General features: G+C 48.2%; 1 protein-coding gene across 5 annotated transcripts in view; it reads left to right on the top strand.

Moving 5' to 3' along the window:
- Positions 1 to 30: 30 nt before the first annotated feature.
- DHX30 (DExH-box helicase 30) overlaps positions 31 to 11845 on the top strand; it is a 28541-nt gene continuing 16726 nt past the window's right edge. Inside the window, exons 1-6 of one of the 5 annotated variants that reach the window (XM_043885662.1) lie at positions 31 to 182; positions 2019 to 2113; positions 2785 to 2891; positions 3893 to 3947; positions 8564 to 8659; positions 9739 to 9767. In XM_043885662.1, coding sequence (XP_043741597.1) covers positions 2867 to 2891; positions 3893 to 3947; positions 8564 to 8659; positions 9739 to 9767 — 205 coding nt within the window. In that variant the 5' untranslated portion in view covers positions 31 to 182; positions 2019 to 2113; positions 2785 to 2866. Of the gene's footprint in view, positions 183 to 1931; positions 2114 to 2784; positions 2892 to 3892; positions 3948 to 8563; positions 8660 to 9738; positions 9768 to 11845 lie in introns of all 5 variants that reach the window. The other 4 variants (XM_043885663.1, XM_043885667.1, XM_043885665.1 and 1 more) reach the window with 4 other exon arrangements.

Genomic DNA, 11845 nt, shown 5'->3' with positions numbered 1-11845 from the left:
GTGGAGAGGTGGCGCGGGGCGCCGGGCGCCGAGCGCCGAGCGCCAGCAGCCGGCGGGACTTCCGCCACGGGACCCGGAAGGGGCCGCGCCACCGCTGGTGGGAGTTGTAGTCCAGCCGTGGTTGGGGGGGCCCGCGGCTCATGCGCGGTGCATCGAGGCTTGTTTCACATCTGTAACAACAGGTGAATTGGGCTTTTAATTCTCCCCTTTCGTGCCCCCACCCCCGAGGAGCTTCCCGCAGCCGGGGGTGGTCAGCGCGAGGAGGGGGTCCGGGTCCGACCGCCGGCTTGGCTGAGAGTGGGGCGGAGAAGCGGGCGGGCCCGAGGAGCAGGCCGGGCATCCTAGGCCTGCCCGGGAAGCCGGCCGGGCCGAGCCTTGAGCAGCCAGGCCTCGGCCTGCCGTTGCCATGGAGCCGGGGCGGGGGCGGGGGCCAGACCGGTCCGCCGGGGCGGGCCTCGTAGCCTGGGGCACCGCGGGGGCCGCGGGAGAAGCCGCTCCATTGGCGCAACGACGCCTCCGCCTCAGGGGATGCTCTGTTTCCCCGAGGCAGGGCCTGGAGGAAGCCCCCGGAGTGCCCTGGGACCTTTGTCTGCCCCCGTGCCGCCTGGACCGTTCGTCCAAAAGGAGGCCTGGTGCATTCGGGCCCCCCTGGTTTGCCCTCTTTTGCACCGACCTTGTCACTGGGGGAGACCAAGGGGTGAGATGTTCTTTGTTTGCTGGTGGCGACTTGCCCCATTTCGCAGGGGAAGACCTAATGCATGTTGGGTCCTTTGTTTGCAGTGATCTGGAGTCCCAGGAGTCCTCAGAACCCCTGAGCCAGGAGTATGGCGTTAGCATGCTGTCTGGCTAGTCCTCGTGTAGCAACTCTGGTCACCTTAATTATGATTTTGCAAGGCGGAGGTTGTCCACTTTGCAATCCCCATCCACAGGGGCTTGTCATACACTGTAGCGAGTGGACTGCAAATGGTCAGTTGCAGATTCTCAACCTGTTTTTGGTTGTAACTGAACTGGTCAGAGCGAAATGAGACATTGCTGGTTTCCCTTGCAGTTTCTTTGAAGGCGATAATTCCGCTGTCATTGTGGGTCTTGACTACATCTTATAATTTACACTTAAGTCTTGGAGTTTCCAGGAGGGAGATTTTTTTTCCCCCCTTGATACAGTATTTCGGATTTCCATAGTGCTCTTTATCTATGTAGCTGTTTTAGGTGCATAAAATACATCCTTTGTTGCATTTTCTGCTTTGTAGATTGCCCCCTTACCTTGAAAAGATACTTACTCTCAAAGTCTTTTAATTTGTGGAATTGTGGTCCAAAGTTTATCAGGTGGACCTTCTTGCCTCTTTCAACCTTTGAAGATGTCAGTATAAAACAGTCTTCAAAGAATGAACCATGGACCTTGTAGGCAACAGCATGACATCATGGAAGTAAGTAGTATAGTATAAGCATAGAAAACTTAGGAGCTCAGTACCTTAACTGCGATTTGCATTCTGCCCTGAGGCAGTTACGGCATCCTGAGCAGGTTGTGTAAACTTCTCTGGGAAAATCTGCCTCCATTTCCTTCTCAGGGGAAACAGATTAAGGGAGATAAAGTCTGTGGAAGTACTTTGTAAATGGTACTTTTACTAATAGAAATGGTACTTAACAGTCTTGTTTTCACAACCTGAAAGAGCTTCTTTATCTACCTTAGATAGGTTTCTATTATAGTCATAGGGGAGTCTTAACCACTGAAGCAAGTTTTGCTCTGGGAAATGCTTTGAGAACTGTACGTCCTTCTTTACCGTGACATTGTATTTCTTGGTATCTTACAGGTTCCGGTATAGGACAGCTCACAACTTGATGGGTATAGAGTGGGTCATGGCTGGTCCTGAAGTGAGGCCAAAGTGTACGATGTGTGTTTCATGCCACTAACAAAACTTGTCCTTGTGTATTAGAGTTAGTAGATGAATTTCAATGGTCCGGAGCAACTTTCTTCCCCTGTGGGGGCCATCACTTTAGTGACCCAGCATTGTACTTCCCAGGAGGAGGCCCAGCCTCGTGATGAGGAATAGCAAAGAGAGAATTCAGCTCCAGTTCAAAAGGATACAAAATCAGAGACTGTCACTGCTCTTGTAAGGTAAGTTGATTTAGCCACGCATACAGAGCAGTGGTGGGTCTCCTGCTCAGCCTCACTGTGAAGCAAAAGGCATGTGTTAAATCCATTTGTGACTGTCTTGGAGGAAGGGTATCATTTAATTATACTCTCTCTCTATCCTTGAATCATCTCAGAGTAACTCTATCTGGAGCTAGGTGGTGTTTCATTATGCAAGAAATCTTGACATAATATTACTTTACTTTTCTCTAGATTATTTATTTAAGAGAGACTCTAACACAAAGGTTTCTAACATAATACTGTTTAACAGGAAAGGCGATTTTCTTTTAGATTTCTATGAAATTTTCTGTAAAGTATCTCTAAAAGATCCTATCTTGAATCTCATCATATATATTCTTTAAGACTTATATAGGAAAAGATAGTGTCATATGAGCCTTGGTTGGCATGGAGAGGATCAGGGGCTTTTTGAAAGCAAAACCAAGTCTATTTACAAGCAAATTAACTGAAAACGTCTTAGCAAGAAAGTATTGATTCTTCAATAACAATCACTTAGATGTTTTAGATTGTATAATATTCAGATTTTCTGTAAAATCAGAATCTCAAATTCCACCTATTTTCTTTTAATTTGGATAGAAAGAATCTATAGAATGTAACTGATTAAAGTAAATTGTATCATTGTTGATATTGTATTGAAGTTTTCTCTCTGAGCTACCATATCCTATCGGCTGAAATTTCCGGCATCCCTGGGGGAGAGGAGGCCATCAGGGCAGACCTGCTATGGACCTGAAAGATTCGTCCCCAGGTCAGCCCTCCACCCGCACCCCCCCACGATTTGAGAATGAGAGGGACTAGCAGGCAGGAGCAGGAGGGTAGGCGCCGTTAGACTCCCAGTCACGTTGGATTTGCAACTCATCGTGATTTGCTAAAATGTTGTCTTAGATGTTTTTAAACTAATGCCACATACAGTTACCGCACTGACACAGGAGTAGTACAGTATTAAAAACTGTGGGGACTTCCCCAGTGGTTCAGTGGTTAAGACTCCATACTCCCACTGTAGGGGGCACAGTTTTGATCCCTGGTTAGGGAATTAAGATCCCGCATGCCATGTGGCATGGCCAAAAAAAAGTCTGTAAGTGTGGAGCTGGAGTGTTTTTTTGCAACAAAACTGTTAAGCCAGAGGTGTTACTTTTGTGCGCATGCGTGTTTTTAAGTCTCTAGGTATATTCCTAGTTAAATGTACTAATGAGCAAAATGCAGCAAAGTTTTTGGCCAGCAGTTGAACTTTAACTTAACGTTTGTTATTTCATAGAGATTCCGCCTTGAAAAGCTTTTTGTTTTGAAGCACTCTTTGATACTGTCAGTCAAGTCCCATTCCTCAGGGCTTGACTGGGTTTTCTGAAAGCCCAGTACACCAGTTTGTCCATAAGGCCATCATCAGTCCCATTTCCAGAGAAAAGGGGTCATGTAGGATTTCCTTTCTTCCCACACATCCCAGGATAACTGCAAGTATTGTGATGAGGTGGAAAGACGTGTCTCTCATGATGAAATCATCCCCTTCTGTTTAGGAGGGATCATGGAGTTTAGGACAGAGAAAAGAAGGAAGCTCTCAATTAGAAGCAAAGACGTGTAATTACTTAATAGTGGAGGTGGCCCTTCTATCCTTAAGACTGGAAGCAGTTGGGGCTCATTAGTGAAGAGCTTCATTTTCTTGTTTTCTGGACTGTGCTCTCTGTGTTACTGAAATCTGCTCTATGGTTCCTGAACCGAAAATGTTAACCACTTTTTTTTGGCCCTCCTTCTTAGGATTCCAGCTTTCCTTCCTGGCCAGAAATGTTCAGCCTGGACTCATTCAGAAAAGGTAAGGATGTGACTGCACTTGTGGCCTCACGCCTGTCTTCCCAGTGATGGGCAGCTGTGAAGCCTGTGAAAATCCCCCTGGTGCATATTCACCACTTACTGAAATCCAACTGTTTTTCTAGGCCAGTGTTTTATACCATTTCCTCTGTGAACCTTTCTTAATTCTATCAACCAAAAACAATCTCTCTCCTTTCTGATTTCCTCAGCACCACCTCTGTACTTTCTCATGCATCCTCTGTCTGAACCACTCATTGACTCACTAGATTAGAAGCTCCCTGCACCCAGGGCCTCTTTGATCATCCATAGTACTTGGCGTAGCGTTTTGCACGTGATAGACCTCAGTAAAAGCTGGTGGAAGTGGATTGAGTCATTGTTTTATATTAGTGGTTAGAGAAATTGCTGCAAGACTTGAAATCAGTGCCCTCCAGCAGCTGGGGTGAGAGGCTTGCATACGCAGTAGGAGAGTTGAGCCATGGCAGGGCGAGAGGACAATGTTCAAGAGCTTCTTGTAGAAAGTGGTGTAGCTGGTGAAGATTCAAGGCACCGGATCGCGAAGGCATTGTATATCTTAGACAGGAGCGTGACTTTTCTCCCTTAAGGGAATAAGGAGTACAGTGTCTGTCACCTGTATTAACGCTGACCATGAGCCTCCTATCTGTACATATTTGACAAATGAGGACCGTAGCAGGCCATCCATAACTGCTGATGAAAAAGATGCTCCCAGTTGCGTCTCCTCTCCGACTTGTGTCCTTGGAAGCCTGGAAAACCTTGGCCAGGTGGTGCCCTCTGTTGCCCACTGAATGGGGCCAAAAGGAGGCTGGATGCTCCAGGTCTCAGAGCCACCTCTTCCTGTCTCCTTGTTTGTTTTCAGCCGTTCCATCTGTTTTCATACTTCATGAAAAAACTAATTTTTGTCTTCCTCGTTGTGTCGGTTAACTGTGTCTAATAGGAAAACACTGAACTTGAGTGTGGACAGCAAGCACATTTTGAGCTGAAAATTAAGTACATTTAATTGCGCTGTGTTTATCTCCTCATCAGTGGGTGTTGATGTCCACCCACTTGTAACAGTTGGACGAAAATGGGTTCTCTCCTGGTGGGAGTGTCTGAATTAACAGTACTGATTTCTTAAAGAGATGGACAGCCCAATAAAATTAGAGTCCTCATCCTCCTCACTGTGATAGGGAAATGGTACCAGCTGAGAGACTTTCAGGGCAAAATTCCTTTCCAGCCTTTTCGACTTCACTTTCTAGGCTGGAAATTGATTTGTTCAAGAGGTTTTCCATCGGGCTGACACTGTTAGCACTCATCTTAGTGGGAAGCAGCAGAACCTGACTGAGCCAAAGCTACCGACCCCGATGCCCAATTTACATCGCACTTCTGTGTCTCACTGGCCGAGGAGGCTCGGGTGGAGACCAAGCCTCGCTGTGCCTCCTTCTTCACTATCTAAGTGGTCATAGAGTTGTTCTAAGGATCAGATGAGTTAATATGTATAAAGAGCTTAGAACAGTGCCTGACACCTGGTAAATTCACAAATGCATGGTATTAAGTAGTTTGAGGACATAATAATCAGACACAGTCTGAATTTGGGGCCTTGCTCTCCACACAGTTTAGTATTTTTACCAAGAGCTGTCTTATGCTTGAAGGTCTCCAGGAAAACCATTAATCAGAAAGAGTCACTTATTTGAATATTTTCCTTCAGGCACACCTCTCTCTTCATGGCTGTAAGGCTGAATGCTTCTCCTGTCTTCTGGTTTTTGGTTTTCATCATGACCTTGACAGTGGGTCATGACGGGCTTCCCAGTTGGCACCAGTGGTAAGGAGCCCACCTGCCAACGCAGGAGATGAAAGAGACGCAGTTTTGATTCCTGGGTCGGGAACATCCCCCAGAGAAGGGCATGGCAACCCACTCCAGTATTCTTGCCTGGGAAATCCCATGGACAGAGAAGCCTGGCGGGCTACAGTCCACGGGGTTGCAAAAAGTCACACATGATTGAGCGACTTAGCACACACACACCCAGCCTTGTGACACTTATTGTTGTATAGCACTTCTTTATCTCCTAGGGAGTTTTTCTGTGTTTCTTTGTTCCTCGTGGTGCAATTATGAGCTCCCTAGGGCATTATGAATCTTGAGAGAAAATGTTAACATGGTATAAAGGTTGAGTCAAACTGGCTAGGGTTCCAATTTGGTCCCCATTACCACTAACGAGGTGTTAACTTACCTGTTTCCCTACCTTTAGGGGTGCAGTGAAGATAGAGGTGATATATGAAAAGCTCTTGGCTGTAGTCTGTCCCCGGCCCTTAGCCATAGGTTGGCAGGCATTTGATAAATATGAGTAAGTTGATCTATTTGGGGTAACAGCCATATAGCTCATGTTTTTCTAGAGAGTAACAGCCTTGCTTCAATGTGCAGTGTGCTGTATGGCTGCAAAATTGAGCACCTGCTGTGTACAGGCCACTAGGGTGGAGATAGTTGTGTTTCAGAGATGATTTCTGGTACTCAGGGGTTTATGTTCTCGATGGGGTGGGCCTTTTTAGGGTTTGAAGGTAATGGCCTAGCAATTCTCTGTAGCGTTGTGGACAGTGGCCCCCTGGGTCTTGTGGCTACCATCTTTCCTATTATGTATCTGCCAACTAGAAAACTTGTGTGCCTGGTAACTAACCTGTTATTACCTTTGCCAGCATCTTCACAGTTTTCTTGTCTCTCAGCTGTAATGCCGTCAGAATCAGGCCACAAAGAGCAAGCTGAGTCTTTCTTTTATAGTCCACACAGAACTTTGAAAAATACCATATCAACCTCAAGAATGTGCAATTTTCCTCCAGCTCCAGTGGTCAGAAGAGGGCTCTGTGATGTTGTTGTGGAACTGTAACAACCTTCCCTCGGTTACTGGAAACGCTTAATGGAATAAAATAATCATCAAATCACGTATTCTTTTTTTTTTCCCAAGCCAGCACCCTTGGATATGAATGAAGACCTTCCTCAATCAGGAAAGGAAAGATTCAGCTGGTCATTTACAACCTTAGCTTCAAGGCAGAGCCAGAATTAATTCCAAGATAAACCTTGATCTTAGGCACTTGGTTCCAGAAGTAACAGCACTTCTGCTGTAACACCATCTATGTTTTCCGCAAAATCACACACCTATATGTAATGTTCTAAGAGGGCTTATGGCAGAAATAGAGTTGAGGCAATACACTGGCAACTTTATGACCAGGATATGACAAAAACTGTCATGGGCGACTGGGAAGGAGCTTTGGCCCACCGAGGCAGGCGGCTTAGTGTGATACAGAAAATGTACAAGGAGCCTTCTAAGTGAGCAGAGCTGGCAGCTGCTGAGACAGCACCAGCGGAGGTGGAGCCCTGAGCCTGCGGGGCTGCCCTGAAGCAGAGAGTGCTGCTGGGAATGTGGGGGAGGGGACCCTGAGTGCACGTCTGTGGTTCCCTCAACACTGTATTATGAAAAAAATGTCAGAAATACTGAAATGTTGAGGCAGTTGTATGGTGAGCACCCGTGTGTCTACCACCTCGATCCCCTACAGGCACTTGACTTTAATTTTTAAAAAATAAAGCTGAAGGGCCTTTTTCTTTTCCTGTTGAAAATGATCATTTCACTCCCACCTTTCAGTTCCTTTGCCTTAGAAGAATTAGATCTGAACCAAAGGTTCTTAGGTTTCACTGATGTCATTCCCCCACATTTGCCAATCATGTATGAGCTAATTTGCATGAGAGAAAGGGGCATCATTTTTGCACGGTGGGCTGTTTCCCAAGTGTGTAGAGTGTGTGTGACTGTCTCTCCTGGCTCCTCTCCTCCCGCATTTATTATAGCAAAACCTGTGGGGCAGAGAGCAGAGAGCTCATGCACCTTTCTCCCCACACCGGTGTTCTCTGATGTTGTCACCACATACGTGGTTTTAAAGACCTTACACCTTCTTTAGCCATCGATGTCCACCTTCCCGTGGAATGCTCAGTGAGCATTTTAATTGTAGTTCGTGTATATCAAAATTTTGGAACTTCCTAAAAATGTACTTTATAGGTCACTGGTGGGCAGTATTTAGTCTCCCAAGTGAATGGAAATATTTGGAATGGTAAATCATTAACTTCAAGAAAGAGAAGACTAGAAAGTGCGGATCTGATACTGGCTCTTGGGGAGGACACCAGCAGTCAAGAAGTCCCTTCTCTCCCCAATTTGGAGAGAGAGAGAGCAATTTGAGATCCGGTGGCTCGTGCGGAGAGCCTATAGCAGATGCAGGGATAGTTTCCATAAGTGGAAGACAGATAAGTGGAAGAACCCGGGCGATTTGCTTGGTACCGTGAGACTGTGGAGAAGCTTATGGGATGGGCATTATACTCAAGGAGGGTAGCTGGAAGAACTAGGGCAGTTTGAGGGCTTCCTTGAGGGACAAAGGGAAACGGAGGCTGTCATGTGTCCCATCTGTGTCTATGAAACAACTGCCTTCTTTCTGAGCGGTATTGGTGGCACTGTTTCTCAGAACCTGTGACTGGCTCCAGGTGCCGCGCTGTTGCCCAGAGCGCCTCCTGGGTGCTCTGGGGTGAGTCATTGCAGGGGTCTGTACGGTGAGGGGTGAGACCTCGTCACCCTGATGCCCTCTCTCTTTCCCCAGATCGGGCCCAGCACAGGCAGCGTCAGTGCAAACTTCCCCCACCCCGTCTTCCACCCATGTGTGTCAACCCTGCCCCTGGAGGGACCATCTCTCGAGGTAAGGGAGGAGCCGTGTCTCCAGCACCAGCTGGGTCCAGGGCCTGCGGGGAGGCGGGCGGCACAGGGAGCCTGGGTGCCAGGGCCGTAGGCCTCTGGAAGGGGAGCGAGGAGGAGCGGGGTTAGCAGAGCTCTTGCTGCCCTCAGGGAGACATCATTCGGAAAGGTCTGGGTTATTTCAGGATGCTTGGCCACTTGGCTCAGACCCTCCTCGTGTGACCAGGGATAAAGCCCAGGCTCCGCCTGGGTGTCTGGCTCCAGGGCGGAGACGCAGGGGGCTTGGACCTTCTAGGCAGTCTCGGCTCAGGTCTCTCAGAAGACGCAGGGCGCTCGTAGCAGGGCCAGAGCAAAGAGCCCGGCTCGACCCAGTGCCCCCCATCTGGAGGTTTTGGGGACGCCTGACAGATCACCATCTACCTCCTCCGGCACCTCAAAGCACTTTACTGACCTTCAGCTCTGTCTCTCGGGCTGTTTGGCAAGGTAGCTCTCCCTTTGATTGGGGAGAGTGTCAGAGCCCCCAGACAGGTGACCGCTCACCTCAGAGCCCACTGGCACCCAGGGCAGGGCCAGTCACAGGACCCAGGGAGGCGTCTCTGCCTGTGAGTGTCTCTTCTCTTCCCTCAGACTCAAAATCTTCTCCAGGTCTGCTGAGACCAGTGCTCCTGGCCCAACAGCTCTCTTCCCAGCTCCATTGGCTGCCTGTTCACGCCGCTCCCTCAGGTTTTTAGTGGAAGAACACTACTACAGTTCTTAGAGTCTTTGCCTTCTGTGAAGACGGCATGTCCACTTGAGGCTCTGTCTGTAAAGTGCTTTGAAGGTCAAGAGCTCAGGAAGGGTGTGGGGAGCACCCAGCACCTCCGGTTCTGCAGCGCACGCTGCTATGTGCCCACACGGTTTCTACACACACCGCCCCCCTGCTGCGCTGGCCCTGACTACAGACAGCAGTGTAGAAATCAGTCCTTCCGGCCCCTCTGACCGTTTGACTTAGGTGGTAGAGAAATGCCACCCCCTACCGTTGCCAAAACAAGAGTTGATTGCCCTTTTTTCTTTCTTTCTTAAAATGCCCTGTAACTCGAAAAGGCTGAACGTTAACATTTCCAACATGGCAGGTGAGTGGCTCTGAGAGTGTCAGATGTGCTTTGGCTAAGCTTACAGATGGTTAGTCGGGATTAACCAGGCAGCATGACTAGGCAGTGCCTCCTGGAGCACACGCAGAGGAGAAGGCCACTGCTCTCGGGAGCAGCAGCTGCTCCCCGTGGGGCAGCCCAGCGGGCCCTGCACTGTCGCCCCGGAGGAACGGACATCCCCCACCCCGAGCCTGATTGTCTTCTCACAGCTGCGTCTCCAGAAGGCATCTGGGTGTGTGCATCTTTGCCTTCCCTTTCTCTCTTTTTTTTAAGCTAGAAAGGGTGCTTGCCTCTGTTCCTTTGTGACGGGAGCAACAACCCCTTAGTCCACGTGACTCTTGGACCTTTCTGCCATGCTCTCTAATTCCCTAGAGGCTTTGCTGGTACCTCTGTCCTGAAGAAGGAAGTGCGGGGCAGAAAGAGTCTCTCTGGTATTCAAATGGGAGAACAGTGCTCGAAAAATGGTGGCCACTGAAAGAGGTTACAGTGCCCATCAGAGTCAGATTTGAAATTGGAAAAAAAATATCACCTCCTTTCCCAATCTACCCCTGACTCGACCACCAACCTCTTACCAAGGCCTTGTTTCAAAGTCAGGGGTGAATAAATTAAGAACCTTGTCCCATCCCCTCCCCTGGGAATCTTTCTCACCCACACAGATCTGGGATGTAGAGCACTGGAAAGTGACATAGAATAACTCACCTGCTGGCAGGATCCTGGAGACCACAGTACTGGTCCTGTCCTTTCCCTGATGTAGACCTCTTGGTGTGGTGGTGTGCCTCAGGGGACCCTGCGGCTTTACATACATTGATGGGAAAGCTGTGAGAATGGGTAAGGTGGTCAGGGTGGTCCCCTAGCCCCTGTAGGTCCCATTACCTTTCTTGTTGCCAAACCGATGGGCCATTTCTTGCCATTTGACTGTCCATAAAATATCAAACTCTGACTAGGTGGACAGAACAGTAACCCAAGTTTTTACAGATGTCAGTGGCCCCTCTGCTTTCCCTCCAGAAGTTCTCTGGTCTGCCCGAAGTACAGACTATCTCGGGCTTCCTCCTGTTGCTTTTTCCTGGGGCCGCCAAAGTTTAGAACCCTCAAAGCCCTCTCCTGCGTATTCAGCAGATTTTTAACCTGAAGTGCATGCTGCTAGATGTCACTATTTAGCACTTTGAGTACCCGATGTTGTGCTTGATCCAGAAGTAATGGAGAGATCTCTGAGCCAATTAACCCTTCCTTTTTTCAGAACTTCCCTCCTTTTTCACAGGCAGAGGAGTCAACTTTCTCTTCCCAATGAATGGACAGTAGAAGAGAAGGCTTAATGTTGGTGGAAAGGAACAGGGGCATGCCTGAACCCCCTTTAATTTTCTTCAAGGTCCTCTAAAGCAGGAGTCGGCAAACTTTCCTTAAGTCAGAGAGTACACTTTCCAGTCTTTGCAGGCCATATGGCTTCTCATGCAGCTACTTAACTCTGTCATTATAGCACGAAAGCAGTAATAGATGATACAGAAATGAGTGAGCATGGCTATGTTCCAATAAAGCTTCATTTATAACAACCCAACAGGGAATGAGTGGGTTTGGTCTGCAGATTACAGTTTGACCACCCCTGCTCTAGACTAACGGAGAGATCGCAGAACCAGAGGGGTTCCACGACCTGGTCTAAGAGTTGCCCTCATTTTGGAAAAGGCAGTGAGGTTTGTGGAGGTGAAATATTTGCTCAAGGTGACACTAGCAATTAGAACCCAGATGGAGAAAATGAAATAGGAAAAGAGGGCAGAGAGCTTACCAGAGAAGGAGCTAATTGGTTGGCATCCATCACCTGACTTTTTTTTTTAACATGAAATCTCAAACATTTGTTTGAGATATGTTTTGTAAAATAGAGAAAACAGTATGATGAATCCCTGTGTACCTGGCTTGAACAATGAAGAAGCTCATGGCCGATCTTCCTTTCCACTTTGTGCTCTCTGGAAGCAAATCCATGAAATCATAGCATTTCAACCTCAGCTTAAGTGACTGTCAGAGCAGAGTGCTATTCTAAGGGTTTCCTAAAACACAGGATGGGCCCCGGC

Source organism: Cervus elaphus, chromosome 24 (assembly GCF_910594005.1).
Source record: "Cervus elaphus chromosome 24, mCerEla1.1, whole genome shotgun sequence".
In the NCBI taxonomy this organism is placed as follows: Eukaryota; Metazoa; Chordata; class Mammalia; order Artiodactyla; family Cervidae; genus Cervus; species Cervus elaphus.
This window is presented reverse-complemented; position numbering and strand designations above follow the sequence as displayed.